Source organism: Oncorhynchus tshawytscha, unplaced genomic scaffold (genome assembly GCF_018296145.1).
Source record: "Oncorhynchus tshawytscha isolate Ot180627B unplaced genomic scaffold, Otsh_v2.0 Un_contig_1711_pilon_pilon, whole genome shotgun sequence".
Taxonomy (NCBI): Eukaryota; Metazoa; Chordata; class Actinopteri; order Salmoniformes; family Salmonidae; genus Oncorhynchus; species Oncorhynchus tshawytscha.
The window spans coordinates 6,000-32,068 of NW_024609735.1; the positions used below are offsets into that span (position 1 = coordinate 6,000).

General features: G+C 47.8%; 1 protein-coding gene across 1 annotated transcript in view; it reads right to left on the bottom strand.

Moving 5' to 3' along the window:
• Positions 1-3,476: 3,476 nt before the first annotated feature.
• The window catches only part of LOC112241752 (tumor necrosis factor receptor superfamily member 11B), a 37,841-nt gene continuing 15,248 nt past the window's right edge, over positions 3,477-26,069 (bottom strand). The window contains 7 exon segments of the mRNA XM_042317376.1: positions 3,477-3,680; positions 3,966-4,177; positions 7,695-7,919; positions 12,515-12,730; positions 22,582-22,755; positions 22,758-22,812; positions 22,814-22,951. Of these exon segments, the coding sequence (XP_042173310.1) occupies positions 3,501-3,680; positions 3,966-4,177; positions 7,695-7,919; positions 12,515-12,730; positions 22,582-22,755; positions 22,758-22,812; positions 22,814-22,951 (1,200 nt within the window). The 3' untranslated portion in view covers positions 3,477-3,500.

The window sequence follows — 26,069 nt, forward strand, 5'->3', positions numbered from 1 at the left end:
TTAACTAGATACTTTAGATCCATCTCCCTGGCTCTCAGTCACACACACACACACACACACACATTCTCACTCTTACTTCCCATGACAACCAAACATGTCTATAAAAAGGTCTGTAAAGGTCACCACTACTTCCTAAAGGTAAAATGTGGAAGGGCTGCTGGGTCCTCATGTAGACCACAGCAGAACAGTCTTTAAAGGTCAGCTGACCAGAGTCTAACCTGGTCCCAGATCTAGTTTATACTGTCTTACCAACTCCTATTGTCGTTGTTGCTGCCAATGACAATAGGACTTGGGATCAGGCTAGACTCTGGTCAGCTGACCTTTAAAGATATCATAATAACATGTATGACAACATGATGATCCTCCGTAGGAAGTTACCCTGACTACACACTCCTGACAACCAAACAAGGAGCTCTGGTTCCTTTCTGAGGAGCAAGGTGAGATGGCGTGACAACGGCAGTAGGTACAAAGCAACATCAAACCAACAGGGATCAGACTAGTTGTAACCAGATCAGACTAGTTGTAACCCCAGATCAGACTAGTTGTAACCAGATGAGACTAGTTGTAACCCAGATCAGACTAGTTGTACCCAGATCAGACTAGTTGTAACCAGGTCAGACTAGTTGTAACCAGGTCAGACTAGTTGTAACCAGATCAGACTAGTTGTAACCAGATCAGACTAGTTGTACCCAGATCAGACTAGTTGTAACCAGGTCAGACTAGTTGTAACCCAGATCAGACTAGTTGTAACTAGATCAGACTAGTTGTACCCAGATCAGACTAGTTGTAACCAGATCAGACTAGTTGTAACCAGGATCAGACTAGTTGTAACCCAGATCAGACTTGTTGTAACCCGATGAGACTAGTATAGTCAGTAACTAGTTTGATCTGGTTACAAGACAGTCTCATGAAACAGAATACAGAGGAGACAATGACCCTAGAAGACATCACAAACAGATCTGGGACCACACTAGTGGAGGTGAGACAGTGAACCGCCTTCCAGGAGACAGAATGACCCAGTGAATAACCTTCCAGGAGACAGAATGACCCAGTGAATAACCTTCCAGGAGACAGAATGACCCAGTGAATAACCTTCCAGGAGACAGAATGACCCAGTGAATAACCTTCCAGGAGACAGAATGACCCAGTGAATAACCTTCCAGGAGACAGAATGACCCAGTGAATAACCTTCCAGGAGACAGAATGACCCAGTGAATAACCTTCCAGGAGACAGAATGACCCAGTGAATAACCTTCCAGGAGACAGAATGACCCAGTGAATAACCTTCCAGGAGACAGAATGACCCAGTGAATAACCTTCCAGGAGACAGAATGACCCAGTGAATAACCTTGACCCAGGAGACAGAATGACCCAGTGAATAACCTTCCAGGAGACAGAATGACCCAGTGAATAACCTTCCAGGAGACAGAATGACCCAGTGAATAACCTTCCAGGAGACAGAATGACCCAGAAGTGAATAACCTTCCAGGAGACAGAATGACCCAGTGAATAACCTTCCAGGAGACAGAATGACCCAGTGAATAACATTCACATACTAATTTTGCAGTAGAGTAAAGATGAGTCAAGTCATTTCATAGAACAGGACGGACATTTTTATTTTACCTTTATTTAACTAGGCAAGTCAGTTAAGAACAAATTCTTATTTTCAATGACAGCCAGGAACAATTGCCTTGTTCAGGGGCAGAACGACAGATTTGTACCTTGTCAGCTCTGGGATTTGAACTTGCAACCTTCCGGTTACTAGTCCAACGCTCTAACCACTAGGCAACCCTGCCGCCCCCTACATATCAGCTGTACACTGAAGCTTCACATAAACACTATATTTCCAAGGAAGGAATACCACATCCTTATTGAGTAAGTGTATGAGGAAGTTTCTTCCTGTTTCTTAATGAATGCCCGTAACAAGACTGAGTCAATAGGAGGAGTGGTGTGTATCAGAATTCCGTCAGACACGTTACTGCAAGGAGAGTAACGACACCAGGGCTCTACATTCACACTAACGTAAGGGGAAATAAAAACAATACAACACTTGTCATTTTAAAAAAACATACAACAATTTTATCAAATGGATTTTAATCAGATAATTCGACATAATGTTTACAAATGTTAAGGACATGAAAAGGGCTGGTCCAACCAAAAACATCCCAAATAAAGATCCATACCTTTTTTATACAAAAATGATTTACAAAACAAATCCCTTCAGCTACAAACAAACAACATTCAAACCTGCAGCATTCAGAATCCAGTTTTTTTAATAGAGAAATAAAAATAAGCTTTTACAAACAAATTTGGTAAGAAAAATTACATTTAAAGAAAACAAATTGCACTCCTTTGTACATTCATAAAAGCTGACAATGTTTGAAATGTTTTGACAGTGTCAATAGAGCTTTGGATGTCAGCAGTCCACACAGAACAGCGGGGGTGGCACCTATTCCTATATAGTGCACTACTTTTGACCAGGGCCAATTGGGTAGTAGTGCACTATATAGGGAATAGGGTTCCATTTGGAACGCACACAGGAGGAAACATTTCATTATGAAATAAATCTCCTCCTTTTAAAACAGTGAAAAAGCAAGACACCCCCTCTTCCCTATCACCCTCCCTTCCCTATCACCCTCCTTCCCTATCACCCTCCCTTCCCTATCACCACTTCCCTATCACCACCCCCCTCCCTATCCCTTCCCTATCACCCTCCCTTCCCTATTCCCTTCCCTATCACCCCCCCTTCCCTATCACCCCCCCTTCCCTATCACCACCCCCTTCCCTATCACCCTCCCTTCCCTATCACCCCCTTCCCTATCACCCCCCCTTCCCTATCACCCCCCCACCCTCCCTTCCCTATCACCCCCTCCCTTCCCTATCACCCTCCCTTCCCTATCACCCCCCCTTCCCTATCACCTCCCCCCTTCCCTATCACCACCCCCTTCCCTATCACCACCCCCTTCCCTATCACCCCTCTACCTCACCTTAAAAACACCAGACTATATACACATTTTAAATAGTTTTCTCTTTTCGCTAAGGTTGGAATCAATTCCATTTTAATTCAGTCAATTCAGCAAGTGAATTCAAATTCATATTCACAAACAGAAATAAAAATCCTCATGAATTGAATTTCCACTAAATTGACCCCAACCCTGTTTTTTTCACACAGTTAGGACTAATCCTAATTTACATTTTAATGGAATTTTCACTTAGTCATGCATTGATATCAATGGGAGACCAAGTGAAAATTTGACGTAAGTGGACGTTAGGATCCACCCCCATCAGACCTGGGTTGCAAATACTTGAAACATGAATTTACAACCTTTATCTGACCCTGATTGAGCTTGTCTGGAGCAATAAACCAATAGAAACATCACAAAACGTCAAACCCCATCCATCTGACACTCCAGGCAGACTCTAACAAATTCTACATTTTTAAGTATTTGAAACCCAGTTCTGCCCCTCCCCTCCCCCACCTTAGACCCGCCCCATTTCTCCTATTGGTTGAAGGGTTTGGTGTTGAAGCAGGTCCCGTCCTCGATCATGTTGAGGAACATCTTCTCGTACATCTTGTGTATGGAGGAGGTGGAGATGATCCGGTTGATCTTCTTGATGCTCCTGAGGAGTGGGCGTGGTGCCCCCTGCTGCCGAAGCCTGCTCAGGCTGTGAGCCAGACCCTTTCATTGATGGAATAATAGATTAGCTTTTATTTTGACCATTTAAACAAATACATACACTGACTACATTGTTTTAACGATCAAGGAGAACACAAAGTGATCAAGTCAGTTACTCCGTCTTCTCCATTGCGGTGCTTTCATCAAAGGAAACCCAACACACTTCTAATTGGATAATCTTATCTTGTTGTTGGTACGTAGAAAAGGAAAAATGAGGAATGTCCACAGTCATAATTGGTCTAGATTAAGGCAGGCGTGTTAATGTGCATGGTGGTGGCGGACCAATACCTTATTGATGTCCAGGTCCTTGTTCTGGTTCTTCCAAAGGTGTAGGAGCTGCAGGAGGTACTGCTGGGATCGGCATGAGGAGACCACGGCCCTGATGTCTTCCTCGTGAGCCCGGACCCCTGGAAGACTCTTCATCACCATCATCAGGTCACCCAGGGTCAAGTTCTTCAAACCCGCACACCTGGACACCTTACGCTCACAGTGGTTCACACCTGAGATAACAGGGTAGAGGAGGGAACTCAGGTTAAACTGATACTACTGTAAGACACCTGGACACCTTACGCTCACAGTGGTTCACACCTGAGATAACAGGGTAGAGGAGGGAACTCAGGTTAAACTGATACTACTGTAAGACACCTGGACACCTTACGCTCACAGTGGTTCACACCTGAGACAACAGGGTAGAGGAGGGAACTCAGGTTAAACTGATACTACTGTAAGACACCTGGACACCTTATGCTCACAGTGGTTCACACCTGAGAGGGAACAGGGTAAGACAGGAGTGGAACTCAGGTTAAACTGATACTACTGTAAGACACCTGGACTCCTTCTGCTCACAGTGGAGGGAAAGGATCATGGAGAAAGGTTAGTCATGATACTACTCTTAGACAGCTGGATTAGGGCTGCCACAATTATCGTATAACCACTTAACCAACGGTTATGGATGAAGAACATCAGGGAAATTGAAAAACTAATTTGTAGAACAAACAGCTGACTGAAGACGGGGATGGCTGGGAACTCGTGTGGTTGAGTCAGTCTCTGCTATAACATGGACTCTACAGTGTGATGAAACTTTGTTGCTCCAGGCTGAAAGAAGCAAGGTGCTGTAGCAGACAAGTCGTTGGTTGCCTAGGCAACCCCCCTCCCCATTTGTATTGTCTTTGTTGTTGTTGCTATTCCAACGGTTATATTACGGTGACTGCGGTCATTTGGCTGACCAATAACCATCATCTAAAATACCACCCCTAACCTGGACACCCCTAACCTGGACACCCCTAACCTGGACACCCTTAACCTGGACAGCCCTAACCTGGACACCCTTAACCTGGACAGCCCTAACCTGGACACCCTTAACCTGGACACCCTTAACCTGGACACCCCTAACCCTTAACCTGGACAGCCCTAACCTGGACAGCCCTAACCTGGACACCCTTAACCTGGACACCCTTAACCTGGACACTCTTAACCTGGACACCCCATACCAGCCCTAACCTGGTCACCCCTAACCTGGACACCCCTAACCTGGACACCCTTAATCTGGACACCCCATACCAGCCCTAACCTGGACAGCCCTAACCTGGACACCCCTAACCTGGACAGCCCTAACCTGGACACCCCTAACCTGGACAGCCCTAACCTGGACACCCTTAACCTGGACACCCCTAACCTGGACACCCTTAACCTGGACAGCCCTAACCTGGACACCCTAACGTGGACACATTTAACCTGGACACCCCTAACCCAGCCCTAACCTGGTCACCCCTAACCTGGACACCCCTAACCTGGACACCCTTAACCTGGACAGCCCTAACCTGGACACCCTACCAGCCCTAACCTGGACACCCCTTAACCTGGACACCCCATACCAGCCCTAACCTGGACACCCCTAACCTGGACACCCCTAACCTGGACACCTGGACCATAACCTGGACACCCTTAACCCTAACCTGGACACCCTAACCTGGACACCCTAACCTGGACAGCCCTAACCTGGACACCCTTAACCTGGACACCCCTAACCTGGACAGCCCTAACCTGGACACCCTAACCTGGACACCCCTAACCTGGACAGCCCTAACCACCCTAACCTGGACACCCTTAACCTGGACACCCTTAACCTGGACACCCTTAACCTGGACACCCCATACCAGCCCTAACCTGGACACCCCTAACCTGGACACCCTTAACCTGGACACCCTTAACCTGGACACAGCCCTAACCTGGACACCCCTAACCTGGACACCCTTAACCTGGACAGCCCTAACCTGGACACCCTTAACCTGGACACTCTTAACCTGGACAGCCCCCCATACCAGCCCTAACCTGGACACCCCTAACCTGGACACACACCCCTAACCTGGACACCCTAACCTGGAACCTAACCTGGACACCCCTAACCTGGACACCCCTAACCTGGACACCCCTAACCTGGACAGCCCTAACCTGGACACCCTTAACCTGGACACCCTTAACCTGGACACCCTAACCTGGACACCCCTAACCTGGACACCCTAACCTGGACACCCTTAACTGGACACCTAACCTGGACACTCCTAACCTGGACACTAACCTTAACCTGGACACCCTTAACCTGGACACCTTAATGGACACCAGCCCTAACCTGGACACCCTAACCTGGACCCTAACCTGGACACCCCTAACCTGGACACCCCTAACCTGGACACCCCTAACCTAAGCCCTAACCTGGACTAACCTGGCCCTAACCTGGACACCCTTAACCTGGACACCCTTAACCTGGACACCCCTAACCTGGACAGCCCTAACCTAGACACCCCTAATCTGGACACCCTTAACCTGGACACCCTTAACCTGGACACCCCACCCCCTAACCTGGACACCCCTAACCTGGACACCCCTAACCATACCAGCCCTAACCTGGACACCCCTAACCTGGACACCCCTAACCCTAACCTGGACACCCCTAACCTGGACACCCCTAACCTGGACACCCTTAACCTGGACACCCTTAACCTGGACACCCCTAACCTGGACACCCCTAACCTGGACAACCCTAACCTGGACACCCTTAACCTGGACACCCTTAACCTGGACACCCCTAACCTGGACACCCCTAACCTGGACAGCCCTAACCTGGACACCCTTAACCTGGATACCCCTAACCTGGATACCCCTAACCTGGACACCCCTAACCTGGACACCCTTAACCTGGACAGCCCTAACCTGGACACCCCGAACCTGGACACATTTAACCTGGACACCCCTAACCTGGACAGCCCTAACCTGGACACCCTTAACCTGGACACCCCTAACCTGGACACCCCTAACCTGGACATCCTGAGACAACAGGGTGGACACCCCTAACCTGGACAGCCCTAACCTGGACACCCCTACTGGACAGCCCTAACCTGGACACCCTAACCTGGACACCCTGAGACAACAGGGTGGACACCCCTAACCTGGACAGCCCTAACCTGGACACCTTCCACTCACAGTGGTTCACTGGATAATAGATATGATGAGCCCAGGACATAACAGGACCCTCTCATTGGATAATAGATATGATGAGTCCAGGACATAACAGGACCCTCTCACTGGATAATAGATATGATGAGCCCAGGACATAACAGGACCCTCTCACTAGATAATAGATATGATGAGCCCAGGACATAACAGGACCCTCTCATTGGATAATAGATATGATGAGCCCAGGACATAACAGGACCCTCTCACTAGATAATAGAAATGATGAGCCCAGGACATAACAGGACCCTCTCACTAGATAATAGATATGATGAGCCCAGGACATAACAGGACCCTCTCACTAGATAATAGATATGATGAGCCCAGGACATAACAGGACCCTCTCACTAGATAATAGATATGATGAGCCCAGGACATAACAGGACCCTCTCACTAGATAATAGACATGATGAGCCCAGGACATAACAGGACCCTCTCATTGGATAAAAGTCTTTAGAACATATGCAGCAGCCAATAGCAGAGCTCTACTAAACGGATCCTACTGACCTTGAATGATGCCGTAGAGTTTAACCTGGTCTTTGTTCTGTTCTCTCCAGAGTCTCAACAGGAGTAGTATCTGCTGCTGGGGGGAGCAGGCCTTCTTAAGCCTCTCCAGACTCTTCCTGTCCACCCTCTTCCCAGGCAGGCTCTCCAGGAGACGCTCCAGGGGGACGGAGGACAGACGGAGAGACGCCAGAGACTGGAAGATGGCCTCCTCACACAGCGACACGTCTGAGACAGAGAGGGAGAGAGAGAGAGAGGACACTGACGTTACATCCTGGTACTTAGGTACATGTTTTCTTTCCGATACATTGAGATGTTGATTGATTCTGTGTGAAGAGACAGATGTGTTTGGTTTACTCTATTGGGACCATAATTGTATCCTATTCCAGAAACAGCCTTTCTGTTTCAGGTTCTATCAAATGAACAATCATTTATTCTATTGATCAGATATCAAATCACTAGATGATGAGCACCAGTTCACATGAAGACCTCAACGCCTGCGGAGATGGACCTCAACCTTCCCCCTGATACGGCTCACTGTGATACGTCACACAGCAGACCTGCTGTGATGGAACAAAGGTGTTCTGTGTGTGTGCATCGTTCTGGTTCTAGAACTCAGTACTGTGTTTGGGTCTCCTGGGAGACTCATCAGGCTCACTCTGATGTGGTGTGTGTGTGTGTGTGTGTGTGTAATGGAGGGTATCCAGTCATTACCAGACCAGATAATGAAAACATCACTTCCTCTCACTTCTTTGTTCCATCCCAGCGGCGACACACTCATTTCCCTCACAGCCTCTCCTCCTTCATCCTTATGTACTTCTGGCTTCGTTCCTAAGTCTGTAGTTGACTCCTAAAGTGCACCGCATTCCCTTTATAGTGCACTACATTTGACCAGGGCCAATAGGGCTCTGGTCAAAAGGAGTGCACTATATAGGTAATAGGGTGCCATTTTGGGATGCAGGTCTGACCTACAGCAGGGCTGACTTGGTTGGGAGTTACCCTGGTGGTGGGGTGTGGGGTTACACTGATGCCATGATTACTGTATTTATGTCATAACCTTTAAACACCTGCAATGTGCAATGATGGAAAAGTACTGGGTAAATGGAGATGTACTGCTTCAAGTTCTCAGGATGAGAATCGTCTGCACCTGCTGATAGTCACACAGCCTCAAGGACGAGATAGTAGAGAGAAACCACAGTCTAGACCTGTTTTTCTCATCTTAGATACTTTGTTTCAAATCCAATGCAACAATGTTATGATATGATTGACGGTAGATCGTATAAAGAGCGTTGTCTCCTGTTTCACCACACAGATCGTTACGATAGACTACTGAGGTACTCTGCATGTGAATCTCTGTCTGCAATTACATTTTATTACTAACGAGTTTAATACCAAAGTTCCTGTGTCATCTATCTGGAAGACTGATTGTTGAAGGAAACTGACATCACCCCATGCAAAGGACCACCCAACTTAGAGCAGGTCTGACTTACAGCAGGTCTGATTTATAGCAGGTCTGATTTACAGCAGGTCTGACTTACAGCAGGTCTGACTTACAGCAGGTCTGACTTACAGCAGGTCTGACTTACAGCAGGTCTGACTTACAGCAGGTCTGACTTACAGCAGGTCTGATTTACAGCAGGTCTGATTTACAGCAGGTCTGACTTAGAGCAGGTCTGACTTAGAGCAGGTCTGACTTAGAGCAGGTCTGATTTACAGCAGGTCTGATTTACAGCAGGTCTGATTTACAGCAGGTCTGACTTAGAGCATTTTCTCAAATCTAAACCAACGGCTTAGACATATTTCCTCTCAATTTGACATTTTTACTTCAAACTATTTTCTAATTCTTTGCAAACGATCTGCGGTGTCACCATAGAAATACAACGACTGAATCATTGTAATTGTATGTGTGTCGTATCCTACGAAAACAAATCCTGAATGAATTGTTAAGGAGAGCGTCAGTCCCCAGGGAAAGTAACAGTTCTGGGTGTTCTACTCTGAGAGTTGTTAGTCATCCTATAGGAACTCAGTTTCATGTGAAGAGTTGATTCTCATGGAAGTCAACCTCCCCCTGACACGGCTCATTGTGATACATCACACAGCAGAGATGGTGTGATGGAAGACAGGTGTTCTGTGTGCATCGTTCAGGTTCTAGAATGAGAACTCAGTACTGTGTTTGGTCTCCTGGGAGACTCATCAGGCTCAGTCTAATGTGTTGTGGTTCTGTGGTGTGTGTGTATGTGTGTGTGTGTATGGTGTATGTGTGTGTGTTCTCAGCAGCATTCTTCATGGTTTCAGCCTGAGTAAGACCCAAACTGGCGGCCTGTGAGCAAAGAAACAAACATGTTTTTCATGGTTGGGCATAAGATACTGTAAAAACACCAGCAAATCAGCTCCAATTGATTTTAATTTAGGAAATCTGTTCCCAAGTATTCCCACGTATACTAGAAAGACACGTGATCGTAAACTTTTTATTTTATTTAACCTTTATTTAACTTGGCAAGTCAGATAAGAACAAATTCCTATTTACAATGACGGCCTAACCGGGACGACGATGGGCCATTGGGATGAGCCGCCCTATGGGATGTGAGCCGCCCTATGGGATGAGGAATGTGAGCCGCCCTATGGAATGTGAGCCGCCCTATGGAATGTGAGCCGCCCTATGGAATGTGAGCCTATGGGATGTGAGCGCCCTGGGATAGGATGTGAGCCGCCCTATGGGATGTGAGCCGCCCCTATGGGATGTGAGCCGCCCTATGGAATGTGAGCCGCCCTATGGAATGTGAGCCCTTCGGGATGTGAGGCGCCCTATGGGATGTGAAGTGCCCTATGGGATGTGAGCCGCCCTATGGGATGTGAGCCGCCCTATGGATGATTGTGAGCCGCCCTATGGGATGTGAGCCGCCCTATGGAATGTGAGCCGCCCTATGGGATGTGAGCCGCCCTATGGAATGTGAGCCGCCCTATGGAATGTGAGATGTGAGCCGCCCTATGAGATGTGAGCCGCCCTATGGGATGTGAGCCGCCCTATGGGATGTGAGGCACCCTATGGGATGTGAGGCACCCTATGGGATGTGAGGCGCCCTATGGGATGTGAGGCGCCCTATGGGATGTGAGGCGCCCTATGGGATGTGAGCCGCCTTATGGGATGTGAGCCGCCCTATGGGAAGTGAGCCGCCCTATGGGTTGTGAGCCGCCCTATGGGATGTGAGGCGCCCTATGGATTGTGAGCCGCCCTATGGGATGTGAGCCACCCTATACAAATGTATGCAAGGTTTGAAATTATTATTTATTAGTCAAATATTATATATGTTTGGGCTTCTTGCGGTCAATTTGCAGTCTACAAATGATCTGTAATTGTGTTCCGGCCCCCAGACCATCTGCTCAAGAAAAAACTGTCTGGAGTTACTGGAGTTAGTGGGATGACGTCTGGAGTTACTGGAGTTAGTGGGATGACGTCTGGAGTTACTGCAGTTAGTGGGATGACGTCTGGAGTTACTGGAGTTAGTGGGATGACGTCTGGAGTCACTGGAGTTAGTGGGATGACGTCTGGAGTTACTGGAGTTAGTGGGATGACGTCTGGAGTTACTGGAGTTAGTGGGATGACGTCTGGAGTTACTGGAGTTAGTGGGATGACGTCTGGAGTTACTGGAGTTAGTGGGATGACGTCTGGAGTTACTGCAGTTAGTGGGATGACGTCTGGAGTTACTGGAGTTAGTGGGATGACGTCTGGAGTTACTGCAGTTAGTGGGATGACGTCTGGAGTTACTGGAGTTAGTGGGATGACGTCTGGAGTTACTGGAGTTAGTGGGATGACGTCTGGAGTTACTGGAGTTAGTGGGATGATGTCTGGAGTTACTGGAGTTAGTGGGTTGACGTCTGGAGTTAGTGGGATGACGTCTGGAGTTACTGGAGTTAGAAGGATGACGTCTGGAGTTACTGCAGTTAGTGGGATGACGTCTGGAGATACTGCAGTTAGTGGGATGATGTCTGGAGTTACTGGAGTTAGTGGGATGACATCTGGAGTTACTGCAGTTAGTGGGATGACGTCTGGAGTTACTGGAGTTAGTGGGATGACGTCTGGAGTTACTGCAGTTAGTGGGATGATGTCTGGAGTTAGTGGGATGACGTCTGGAGTTAGGTGGATGACGTCTGGAGTTACTGGAGTTAGTGGGATGACGTCTGGAGTTACTGGAGTTAGTGGGATGATGTCTGGAATTAGTGGGATGACGTCTGGAGTTACTGGAGTTAGTGGGATGATGTCTGGAGTTAGTGGGATGACGTCTGGAGTTAGGTGGATGACGTCTGGAGTTACTGCAGTTAGTGGGATGACGTCTGGAGTTACTGGAGTTAGTGGGATGATGTTGACCTGCTGTTCAAGTGAAACGCTGTAGGCAGCTGTGATTAACTGGGTTTCAACCAGTGTTTACCTGCTGAGATCAAGCCTAGGTATTTTCTTGGGGATGGAAAACAGTTTCAGGTGAAGTTACTCATTAACCTCTGTTGCACATCTGTCCCATTCAGACTCACATACTTGTAAAAGTACAGGACTCAGACACTGTGGTCATTTAGTCAGTGTGAAGCTGAGCGGGTCGTCATGCAGAGCTGTGGATTAGGGATGCTCATTCCTTTTTTAATAGACATTACGTGGTGTATGTGCTGTGGTCATGTGTGGCTCAGTAGGTAGAGCGTGGTGTTTGCAACGCCAAAGGTAGTGGGTTCAATTCCCGCTGGGTCCACCCATACAAAAAAAAACAATGTATGACTTTAAATCACTTTGGATAAAAGAATCTGGCATATATCACCATTATCCTGTATATTCTCACCAGTGTGACACTGTGTGTGGTGTTGGGAGCACTCCAGGACAGATCCTTCAGCCTTGTTCTCACACAGTGTGTTCTGGGTGGGGGTCCCTGGTCGGAGGGTCTTCAAGCCCAGCTCAGAGCAGTTCCTGTGAGGCACACACGGCTCGCTGGCAGACATCCGGCTGGAGAACAGGCCCTGCGGACACGCCTCACACGCTGTGTCTATCTCTGGTGTACCTAGGAGAGAAGAACACAAAACGAACTTCCAATTTATGACACCTGACCAAGATCATTTCTTTTTTTTTTTTACAGGTGGGGATCATGTTTTTATCACAATCTGAGAGAAATTGCTCTTTTCACATCAAGCCTCTTCAGGTTATACATTTCCAATATGTCAAGTTTCAAGTTGTGGTACGTCTTTCTCATCATAAAGCAGCAGTGGAAGTGTGGAGTTTCTGTGGCATTGTTTAGAGAGGAGTAAACTACTAACGGTGCTATAACGCTATCTACCACATCCTGTTTTAGATCAGAGAAGAAGTGAGAATCGGAGACTTTATAAAGGTCCTTCATGCATCCAGTATGATGATATTTAACAGAGATGAAAAGGCATATTTGCGTGAAAACAGATGACATGATGACAAAGCATGTGACAAGGCATATTTGTGTGAAAACAGATGACAGGATGACAAAGCATGTGACAAGGCATATTTGTGTAAGTACATTAACTAATAGGTCTATATGAAATGACTAGTTATTACTACAAGTGACCAGCAGAGCATCTTCAAGCCTGGGTCATAGATCCTCAGGTTGACAAGCCAGTGGTCATAGACAGTGGTCATAGATCCTCAGGTTGACAAGCCATACAGTGGTCATAGATCCTCAGGTTGACAAGCCATACAGTGGTCATAGATCCTCAGGTTGATAAGCCATACAGTGGTCATAGATCCTCAGGTTGATAAGCCATACAGTGGTCATGGATCCTCAGGTTGACAAGATCAGTGGTCATAGATCCTCAGGTTGACAAGCCATACAGTGGTCATAGATCCTCAGGTTGACAAGCCATACAGTGGTCATAGATCCTCAGGTTGACAAGCCATACAGTGGTCATAGATCCTCAGGTTGATAAGCCATACAGTGGTCATAGATCCTCAGGTTGATAAGCCATACAGTGGTCATAGATCCTCAGGTTGATAAGCCATACAGTGGTCATAGATCCTCAGGTTGACAAGCCATACAGTGGTCATAGATCCTCAGGTTGATAAGCCATACAGTGGTCATAGATCCTCAGGTTGACAAGCCATACAGTGGTCATAGATCCTCAGGTTGATAAGCCATACAGTGGCCATAGATCCTCAGGTTGATAAGCCATAGATCCTCAGGTTGACAAGCCATACAGTGGTCATAGATCCTCAGGTTGATAAGCCATACAGTGGTCATAGATCCTCAGGTTGACAAGCCATACAGTGGTCATAGATCCTCAGGTTGATAAGCCATACAGTGGTCATAGATCCTCAGGTTGATAAGCCATACAGTGGTCATAGATCCTCAGGTTGACAAGCCATACAGTGGTCATAGATCCTCAGGTTGACAAGCCATACAGTGGTCATAGATCCTCAGGTTGATAAGCCATACAGTGGTCATAGATCCTCAGGTTGATAAACCATAGACAGTGGTCATAGATCCTCAGGTTGACAAGCCATACAGTGGTCATAGATCCTCAGGTTGATAAGCCACAAGCCACAGTGGTCATAGATCCTCAGGTTGATAAGCCATACAGTGGTCATAGATCCTCAGGTTGATAAGCCATACAGTGGTCATAGATCCTCAGGTTGACAAGCCATACAGTGGTCATAGATCCTCAGGTTGATAAGCCATACAGTGGTCATAGATCCTCAGGTTGATAAGCCATACAGTGGCCATAGATCCTCAGGTTGACAAGCCATACAGTGGTCATAGATCCTCAGGTTGATAAGCCATACAGTGGTCATAGATCCTCAGGTTGACAAGCCATACAGTGGTCATAGATCCTCAGGTTGACAAGCCATACAGTGGTCATAGATCCTCAGGTTGATAAGCCATACAGTACAGTCAGGTTGTACAGTGGTCATAGATCCTCAGGTTGATAAGCCATACAGTGGTCATAGATCCTCAGGTTGATAAGCCATACAGTGGTCATAGATCCTCAGGTTGATAAGCCATACAGTGGTCATAGATCCTCAGGTTGACAAGCCATACAGTGGTCATAGATCCTCAGGTTGACAAGCCATACAGTGGTCATAGATCCTCAGGTTGATAAGCCATACAGTGGTCATAGATCCTCAGGTTGATAAGCCATACAGTGGTCATAGATCCTCAGGTTGACAAGCCATACAGTGGTCATAGATCCTCAGGTTGATAAGCAGTGGTCATAGATCCTCAGTTGATAAGCCATACAGTCATAGATCCTCAGGTTGATAAGCCAAACAGTGGTCATAGATCCTCAGGTTGACAAGCCATACAGTGGTCATAGATCCTCAGGTTGATAAGCCATACAGTGGTCATAGATCCTCAGGTTGATAAGCCATACAGTGGTCATAGATCCTCAGGTTGACAAGCCATACAGTGGTCAGTCAGGGCAGTGGTCATAGATCCTCAGGTTGACAAGCCATACAGTGGTCATAGATCCTCAGGTTGATAAGCCATACAGTGGTCATAGATCCTCAGGTTGACAAGCCATACAGTGGTCATAGATCCTCAGGTTGACAAGCCATACAGTGGTCATAGATCCTCAGGTTGATAAGCCATACAGTGGTCATAGATCCTCAGGTTGACAAGCCATACAGTGGTCATAGATCCTCAGGTTGATAAGCCATACAGTGGTCATAGATCCTCAGGTTGACAAGCCATACAGTGGTCATAGATCCTCAGGTTGACAAGCCATACAGTGGTCATAGATCCTCAGGTTGACAAGCCATACAGTGGTCATAGATTGACAAACCTCAGGTTGATAAGCCATACAGTGGTCATAGATCCTCAGGTTGACAAGCCATACAGTGGTCATAGATTCTCAGGTTGATAAGCCATACAGTGGTCATAGATCCTCAGGTTGATAAGCCATACAGTGGTCATAGTCATCCTCAGGTTGATAAGCCATACAGTGGTCATAGAGCCATACAGTGGTCATAGATCCTCAGGTTGATAAGCCATACAGTGGTCATAGATCCTCAGGTTGATAAGCCATACAGTGGTCATAGATCCTCAGGTTGATAAGCCATACAGTGGTCATAGATCCTCAGGTTGACAAGCCATACAGTGGTCATAGATCCTCAGGTTGACAAGCCATACAGTGGTCATAGATCCTCAGGTTGACAAACCATACAGTGGTCATAGATCCTCAGGTTGATAAGCCATACAGTGGTCATAGATCCTCAGGTTGATAAGCCATACAGGCCATTTGGAAAGTATTCAGACCACTTAACTTCTTCTACATTTTCTTAGGTTACAGACTTATTATTTTCTCATCAATCTACACACAATACCCCATAATGACAAAGCAAAAAAATGGTTTTTAGAAATGTTTGCAAATGTATAAAAATACAAAAAAACTGAAATATGACATTTACATAAGTACTCAGACCCTTTACTCAGTACTTTGTTGAAGCACCTTTGGCAGTGATTACGGCCTGGAGACTTCTTGGGTATGACGCCACAATCTTGGCACACCTGTATTTGGGGAGTTTCTCCCAGTCTTCTCTGCAGATCTTCTCAAGATCTGTCAGGTTGGATGGGGAATGACACTGCACAGCTATTTTCATTGTCTCTCCAGAGATGCCCGGGTTTTGGCTGGGACCCTCAAGGACATTGTCCTGTTGGAAGGTGAACCTTCACTCCAGTCTGAGGTCCTGAGCGCTCTGGAGCAGGTTTTCATCAAGGATCTCTCTGTACTTTGCTCTGTTCATCTTTACCTCAATCCTGACTAGTCTCCCAGTCCCTGCCGCTTAAATACATCCACACAGCATGATACTGCCACCACCATGCTTCACCGTAGGGATGGTGCCAGGTTTCCTCCAGATGTGACGCTTGGCATTCAGGCCAAAGAGTTCAATCTTGGTTTCATCAGACCAGAGAATCTTGTTTTACATGGTCTGAGAGTCTTTAGGTGCCTTTTGGCTAACTCCAAGCGGGCTGTCATGTGCCTTTTACTGAGGAGTGGCTTCCGTCTGGCCACTCTACCATAAAGGCCTGATTGGTGGAGCGCTGCAGAGATGGTTGTCCTTCTGAAAGGTTCACCCATCTCCACAGAGGAACTCTGGAGCTCTGTCAGATTGACCATTGGGTTCTTAGTCAGCTCCCTGATCAAGGCCCTTCTCCCGGATTGCTCAGTTTGGCCGGGTGGCCAGCTCTTGGAAGAACTTTGGTGGTTCCAAACTTTTTACATTTAAGAATGATGGAGGCCACTTTGTTCTTGGGGACCTTCAATGCATCAGAAATGTTTTGGTAGTGTTCAGAATAAAAAAATTATGACTACCCCATCTCTGTACCCCATACATTCAATTATCTGTAAGGTCTCTCAGTCAAGCAGTGAATTTCAAGCACAGATTCAACCACAAAGACCAGGGAGGTTTTCCAATGTTTTCGTAAAAGAAGGGAACCTATTGGTAGATGGGTAAAAATATCCCTTTGAGCATGGTGCAGTTATTCATTACGCTTTGGATGGTGTATCAATACACCCAGTCACTACAAAGATACAGGAACCCTTTCCAACTCAGTTGCCAGAGAGGAAGGAAACTGCTCAGGGATTTCACCAATGGTGGTTTTAAAACAGTTACAGAGTTTAATGGCTGAGATAGGAGATAACTGAGGATGGATCAACAACACTGTAGTTACTCCAGAAATAATAACATAAAGGACTGAGTGAAAATAAAGAAACATTTCCAGAATAAAAAATATTCCAAACATGCATCCTGTTTGCAATTAGGCACAAAAAAAATACTGAAAAGAATGTGGCAAAGCAATTAACTTTTTGTCCTGAATACAAAGCGTTATTCAATCTTCATATTTTCAAGGAAGATGGTGGCTGCATTGTGTTATGGGTATGCTTGTCACCGGCAAGGACTAGGGAGTTTTTTTGAGGGAAAAATAAACCGAATAGAGCTAAGCAAAACGTGGTTCAGTCTGCTTTCCATCAGACACTAGGAGACAAATTCACTGTTCAGCAGGACAAGGACAAATATACAATCCAGGTGTGCAAAGCTCTTGGAGATGTCACGATCGTCGTATGAAGCGGACGAAAATGCAGCGTGGTATGTGTTCATGATGATTTTTAAAATAAAAGAAAGCTCTGAACACTGAATACAAACTATACAAAACAATAAACGAATAACGACCGTGACGCTACAATGAGAACTGTGCTGAACACAAGCAACTAACATAGACAATCACCCAACAAACAAACAGTGAAACCCAGGCTACCTAAGTATGATTCTCAATCAGAGACAACTAATGACACCTGCCTCTGATTGAGAACCATACTAGGCCCGAAACATAGAAATCCCCAAAATCATAGAAAAACAAACATAGACTGCCCACCCCAACTCACGCCCCTGACCATCCTAAATAATGACAAAACAAAGGAAATAAAAGGTCAGACAGGAGAACCAGGTGCAGTCCATTTAGTGAGTAGCCAGACCAACACTAGAGAGGTAGGGAGAGAACAGAGGGAGGGAGGGAGGGAGGGAGGGAGGGAGGGAGGGGGAGGGAGGGAGGGAGGGAGGGAGGGAGGGAGGGAGGGAGGAGGGAGGGAGGGAGGGAGGGAGGGAGGGAGGGAGGGGGAGGGAGGGAGGGAGGGAGGGAGGGGAGGGAGAACCAGGTGCAGTCCATTTAGTGAGGAGCCAGACCAACACTACTGATTAATAGTCCTCTAGTATATGAGGTCAGCGTTATGGAATAGCTGTGCCAGTGTGTGTTTTACAAAAGACTGTAAAAAGCTGTAATCGCTGTCAAAGGTTATTCTGACATGTATTGACTCAGCGGGTTGAATACTTCATTAATCAAGATATATTAGTGTTTTATTTTACATTAATCAAAAAAATCTATATTTGAATTGTTCTTCCACTTTGACATTACAGAGTATTTTGTGAGGTTCATTGACTAAAAATGTACAATTAAATCAATGTTAATCCCAATTTGAAACAAATTAGGTAGGTAGGAAACACCTTCCAGTCCCAGTGTGTCTAACACAGACTCAGGTAGGAAACATCTTCCAGCCCCAATCTAACAGTCTGACACAGACTCAGGTAGGAAACATCTTCTAGCCCCAGTCTAACAGTCTGATACAGACTCAGGTAGGAAACACCTTCCAGCCCCAGTCTAACAGTCTGATACAGACTCAGGTAGGAAACACCTTCCAGCCCCAGTCTAGGGAAAGTACAGACTCAGGTAGGAAACACCCAGCCCCAGCCTAACAGTCTAACAGTCTGATACAGACTCAGGTAGTCTGGAAACACCTTCCAGCCCCAGTCTAACAGTCTGACACAGACTCAGGTAGGAAACATCTTCTAGCCCCAGTCTAACTGTCTAACACAGACTCAGGTAGGAAACACCTTCCAGCCCCAGTCTGTCTGATACAGACTCAGGTAGGAAACATCTTCTAGCCCCAGTCTAACAGTCTGATACAGACTCAGGTAGGAAACACCTTCCAGCCCCTCCAACTGTCTGATACAGACTCAGGTAGGAAACACCTTCCAGCCCCAGTCTAACAGTCTGATACAGACTCAGGTAGGAAACACCTTCCAGCCCCAGTCTAACTGTCTGACACAGACTCAGGTAGGAAACATCTTCTAGCCCCAGTCTAACTGTCTAACACAGACTCAGGTAGGAAACACCTTCCAGCCCCAGTCTAACAGTCTGATACAGACTCAGGTAGGAAACACCTTCCAGCCCCAGTCTAACAGTCTGATACAGACTCAGGTAGGAAACACCTTCCAGCCCCAGTCAACAGGTGTCTAGCCCCAGTCTAACAGACTACAGGTAGGAAACACCTTCCAGCCCCAGTCTAACTGTCTGATACAGACTCAGGTAGGAAACACCTTCCAGCCCCAGTCTAACAGTCTGATACAGACTCAGGTAGGAAACACCTTCCAGCCCCAGTCTAACAGTCTGATACAGACTCAGGTAGGAAACACCTTCCAGCCCCAGTCTAACTGTCTGATACAGACTCAGGTAGGAAACATCTTCTAGCCCCAGTCTAACTGTCTAACACAGACTCAGGTAGGAAACACCTTCCAGCCCCAGTCTGTCTGATACAGACTCAGGTAGGAAACACCTTCCAGCCCCAGTCTAACAGTCTGATACAGACTCAGGTAGGAAACACCTTCCAGTCCCAGCCCCAGGTAGGAAACACCTTCCAGCCCCAGTCTAACTGTCTGATACAGACTCAGGTAGGAAACACCTTCCAGTCCCAGTCTAACAGTCTGACACAGACTCAGGTAGGAAACATCTTCTAGCCCCAGTCTGTCTGATACAGACTCAGGTAGGAAACATATTCTAGCCCCAGTCTGTCTAATACAGACTCAGGTAGGAAACATATTCTAGCCCCAGTCTGTCTGATACAGACTCAGGTAGGAAACACCTTCCAGTCCAGTCTAACAGTCTGATACAGACTCAGGTAGGAAACATCTTTAGCCCCAGTCTGTCTGATACAGACTCAGGTAGGAAACATCTTCTAGCCCCAGTCTGTCTGATACAGACTCAGGTAGGAAACATATTCTAGCCCCAGTCTAACAGTCTGATACAGACTCAGGTAGGAAACACCTTCCAGCTCCAGTCTGTCTGATACAGACTCAGGTAGGAAACATCTTCCAGCCCCAGTCTAACTGTCTGACACAGACTCAGGTAGGAAACATCTTCTAGCCCCAGTCTAACAGTCTGATACAGACTCAGGTAGGAAACACCTTCCAGCCCCAGTCTGTCTGATACAGACTCAGGTAGGAAACATCTTCCAGCCCCAGTCTAACTGTCTAACACAGACTCAGGTAGGAAACACCTTCCAGTCCCAGTCTAACAGTCTGATACAGACTCAGGTAGGAAACATCTTCCAGCCCCAGTCTGTCTGATACAGTAGGAAACATCTTCCAGCCCCAGTCTGTCTGATACAGACTCAGGTAGGAAACACCTTCCAGCCCCAGTCTAACAGTCTGACACAGACTCAGGTAGGAAACATCTTCTAGCCCCAGTCTGTCTGATACAGACTCAGGTAGGAAACATATTCTAGCCCCAGTCTAACTCTAACACAGACTCAGGTAGGAAACATCTTCTAGCCCCAGTCTGTCTGATACAGACTCAGGTAGGAAACACCTTCCAGTCCCAGTCTAACAGTCTGATACAGACTCAGGTAGGAAACATCTTCTAGCCCCAGTCTAACAGTCTGATACAGACTCAGGTAGGAAACATCAGTTCTAACTGTCTAACACCCAGTCTCCAGCCCCAGTCTAACTGTCAACACAGACTCAGGTAGGAAACATCTTCCAGTCCCAGTCTAACTGTCTAACACAGACTCAGGTAGGAAACACCTTCCAGCCCCAGTCTAACAGTCTGATACAGACTCAGGTAGGAAACATCTTCTAGCCCCAGTCTGTCTGATACAGACTCGGGTAGGAAACATCTTCAGCCCCAGTCTAACTGTCTGATACAGACTCAGGTAGGAATCACCTTCCAGCCCCAGTCTAACTGTCTGATACAGAGACAGAGAGGAAATATGGAGCTGATCCTGTCTAACTGTCTCCAATAGAATCTGACATGTCTCTATTCATCATCTCTAACTGAGACGTTCAACATACTATTGAAACTAAAACTCTGTCCAGAAACAAAACCCTCCACTCCTCTCCACCCTTCTCCTCTCTTCTCCCCTCCTCTCCTCTCTTATCCTCTCTCCTCCCCTCTCTTATCTCTCTCCTCCCCTTCTCCCATCCTCTCCTCTTCTCCCATCCTCTCTTCTCCTCTCTCCTCCCCCTCTCTCCTTTCCCCCTCCTTTCTCCCATCCTCTCTTCTCCTCTCTTCTCCCCTCCTCTCCTCTCTTATCCTCTCTCCTCCCTTCTCCCATCCTCTCCTTTCCTCTCCTCCTCCCATCCTCTCTTCTCCCTCTCCTCCTCTCTCCTCCTCCCATCCTCTCTCCTCTCCTCTTCTCCCATCCTCTCTTCCCCTCTTCCTCCCCTCTCCTCTTCCTCGACTCTCTTCTTTCCTTCCCCTCTCCTCACCCCTCTTCTCTCCCTCTCTCCCAGCCTCTCCCCTCCTCTTCTCATCTCCTCTCTCCTCTCCCCTCTTATCATCTGGCCTGGAATACGTCTGAAATCACAAACCAGGACTGAAGGCTGAGGAACGTTATAATTAAAAGGAGGGGAAGGAGGCCAACGAGAACAACGTACAAAATGACAAAGGCGTAGTTTAGTGTCTGGCGTGATCTTGATCATGCTTAGCTTTGTTTGTGTCCCAAATGGCACCTATTCCCTATATAGTGCACTATTTTAGACGAGGGCACATAGGGCTCTGGTCAAAAGTAGTGCACTATATAGGGACATGTGGGACATAACCTATCTGAGTGAGCTGACAGGAGAGGAGAGATCCTGGTGATGATGACAGCCAGGCAGCAGAGTTATTATGTCTGATGAAAAGGCCTGCCACTCACAGATCTGCCTCTGTCTGGTCCTCCGCCAACACACTCAGTACTATCAGTGGGCTCTCATAGAGAACAGAACAGGTCAGGACCATACAGCAGTGGATTCTGGGTAATGGAGAGTACAGTACTATTATATTGTAGACTGATTAGACCTACCACAGGCTGAGTAAACACTTCCCCCTCTGAGGACATGGGCTGACCAGGAATAACATTTGCAAACCATTATGTATGAGTATATAACTGGAAGTACCAATCAAAAGAGAGGGAGGATCTTCAGCCAAGTTAAATAAACCAACAGCAGTTAAAGAATGAACAAGATCCTTCAGCACCACAGCTTCATTTGCATCATAAAACAAAACCAAAAAAACCAACATCCTTTCAGTCAATCAATTCATTCAGTCATTGGTTGATTGTAATAACAACATAGATGACCTACCTAGAGCAGTCACGCCGAAGCCAGGTGGACAGGACGTGTGTTTGATGCAGAACTCCACCACCAGGTGGTAGCCTGGGATACACTCACACAGCTGGTCGTGGGTTCTGTTACACTCCTGACTGACCAGCTGCCTCTCCTTGCAGACGGTCGTGCAGTATTGGCAGCTGTCGCCCAGTGCCAGTGTTCTGAGAAGGACCGGTCGGGGCACGGCGAGCAGGCGGTGGGGGGTTTCGGCGGTACAGTGGGTCAGGACAGCCGTGCCGGGCGGACACTGGTCACACAGGAGGAGTTCAGAGGTCAAGGGGTCGTAGTGCTGGTACTTAGGGGGTGGGACCTCATGGAACGCCCAGGAGAAGGAAATGGCGAAGAGCTGTGGAGAAATAGAGAGAGAGAGGGGGAAGAGAGAGGAGGGGGAGAAGAGAGATAGTGGGGAAATGAAAGAGAGAACAGAGAGAGAAGAGGGAGAGAGAGATATAGAAAGATAAAGAGAGAGTCAGAGAACAGAGAGAGGAGGGGGAGGGAGAAGAGAGATAGTGGGGAAATGAAAGAGAGAAACAGAGAAGAGAGAGAGATATAGAAAGATAAAGAGAGAGTCAGAGAACAGAGATAGTGGGAAATGAGAACAGAGGAAATATAGAAAGATAAAGAGAGAGTCAGAGAACAGAGAGAGGAGGGGGAGGGAGAAGAGAGATAGTGGGGAATGAAAGAGAGAACAGAGAGAGAAGAGGGAGAGAGATATAGAAAGATAAAGAGAGAGTCAGAGAACAGAGAGAGGAGGGGGAGGGAGAAGAGAGATAGTGGGGGAATGAAAGAGAGAACAGAGAGAGAAGAGGAGAGAGAGATATAGAAAGATAAAAGAGAGTCAGAGAACAGAGAGAGGAGGGGGAGGGAGAAGAGAGATAGTGGGGAAATGAAAGAGAGAACAGAGAGAGAAATATAGAAAGATAAAGAGAGAGTCAGAGAACAGAGAGAGGAGGGGGAGGGAGAAGAGAGATAGTGGGGAAATGAAAGAGAGAACAGAGAGAGAAGAGGGAGAGAGAGATATAGAAAGATAAAGAGAGTCAGAGAACAGAGAGAGGAGGGGGAGGGAGAAGAGAGATAGTGGGGAAATGAAAGAGAGAACAGAGAGAGAAGAGGGAGAGAGAGATATAGAAAGATAAAGAGCGAGTCAGAGAACAGAGAGAGGAGGGGGAGGGAGAAGAGAGATAGTGGGGAAATGAAAGAGAGAACAGAGAGAGAAGAGGGAGAGAGAGAGGTGAAAAAAGAGAGACAGAAAGGGAGAGAGAACAGAGAGGAGAACCACCAGATTAGACAGAACGAATGTTTACAGCCTATCTGATGCCAGAGAAACTAAGTGTTCAGGCTTGTTGTGATTGACCGGGTGTAACCCAAGCCTGGGGTGATTGACTGAGTGACTAAGTGTTATATGAAGCCAGAAACCAGGCAGGACTAAATAGAAGCGTGTCGGTGATTGACAGTGTAAAGCAGCAGTAAGCAAGGCAGCAGCCTTCACCGCTGTGGCCCAGATGTCAATTCTCCCTCCGGGGACTTCCCTACCTCCCTACGCCACTGTCATGAAAAGCACTGTATCCAGTCAGCAATGTCCCTCAGAATCTCCTGCAGAACTGTATAGGCCTTGGCCTGGGGTGACCTATACTGGCCTGGGGTGACCTATACTGGCCTGGGGTGACCTAAACTGGCCTGGGGTGACCTAAACTGGCCTGGGGTGACCTAAACTGGCCTGGCGTGACCTATCAACTGGGGTGACTTAAACTGGCCTGGCCTGGGGTGCCCTATACTGGCCTGGGGTGACCTATACTGGCCTGGGGTGACCTATACTGGCCTGGGGTGACCTATACTGGCCTGGGGTGACCTATAGCCCGGCCTGGGGTGGCCAATACTGGCCCGGCCTATACTGGGGGTGACCTATACTGGCCTGGGGTGACCTATACTAGCCCGGCCTGGGGTGGCCTATACTGGCCCGGCCTGGGGGACCTATACTGGCCCGGCCTGGGGTAACCTATACTGGCCCGGCCTGGGGTGACCTATACTGGCCCGGCCTGGGGGACCTATACTGGCCTGGCCTGGGGTGACCTATACTGTCCTGGCCTGGGGTGACCTATACTGTCCTGGCCTGGGGTGACCTATATTGGCCCGGCCTGGGGTGACCTATATTGGCCCAGCCTGGGGTGACCTATACTGGCCCGGCCTGGGGTGACCTATACTGGCCCGGCCTGGGGGCCTATACTGGCCTGGGGTGACCTATACTGGCCTGGGGTGACTTTTCTGTCCTGGCCTGGGGTGACCTATAATGGCCCGGCCTGGGGACCTATATTGGCCCGGCCTGGGGTGACCTATACTGGCCTGGCTGTCCTGGCCTGGGGTGACCTATACTGGCCCGGCCTGGGGGGACCTATACTGGCCCAGCCTGGGGTGACCTATACTGGCCCGGCCTGGGGGTGACCTATACTGGCCCGGCCTGGGGGCCTATACTGGCCTGGGGTGACCTATACTGGCCTGGGGTGACCTTCTGTCCTGGCCTGGGGTGACCTATATTGGCCCGGCCTGGGGTGACCTATATTGGCCCGGCCTGGGGTGACCTATACTGGCCCGGCCTGGGGGGACCTATACTGTCCTGGCCTGGGGTGACCTATCCTGGCCTGGGGTGACCTATGCTGGCTCTGCCATGCCAAATAAACATGGGGCCTATACTGGCCTGGGGTGAAAACCTGGGGTAGACTGATTTCTGTCCTGGCCCTCTTGGCCCTTCTGGGGGTCTTTCTGTCCCTTCTCCCCCTTCTCTTCCTGGCCTTCCCGTCAGTCTCCAGACCTGGGGGACCTAATTGGCCCAGCCTGGGGTGAAACTGCCTGGGGTGACCTAAATGCTGGGGGCCTAAACTGTTATCTAAATCCTGGGGTACTGTAAATTGCCTTAGCTAAATGGCCCGGCCTGGGGTGACTGTAAACTGTCAGCTAAATCCTTACTGGTAAACTGGGGGGTTATCTAAATCTTTACTGTAAACTGTTATCTAAATTTCTGTCCTGGCCTGATATCTAAATGGCCCTTACTGTAAACTGATATCTAAATGGCCCGGCCTTATTGTAAACTGGTGGGGGTGACCTAAATGGCCTGGGGTGACTGTAAACTGTCCTGGCCTAAATACCTTACTGTAAACTGGGGGACCTATATTGCTTGTTTTACTCCCGGGAAATGCCCCTGTGCATTCTGTATATGGAAGTTCTGGAATAAAGACATTGTTGAACTTTTGACCTTTCATCATTCAGTGGGAAGTCACCATTCAATGACATTCTGCTACAGAGCTCTAGACCAAAATTACACGCTGCTCTGTCGCCCATAATTACAATGTTCTGATCATCTGAAGGGAAGTCACATTGGATGACTCCTGTGGCCGTTCGCCAGCTGAGAGGGAATACAGCTGGAGTGTGTACATCCCCTCAATCAGACAGAGGCTTAGTGGCTCAGCGGT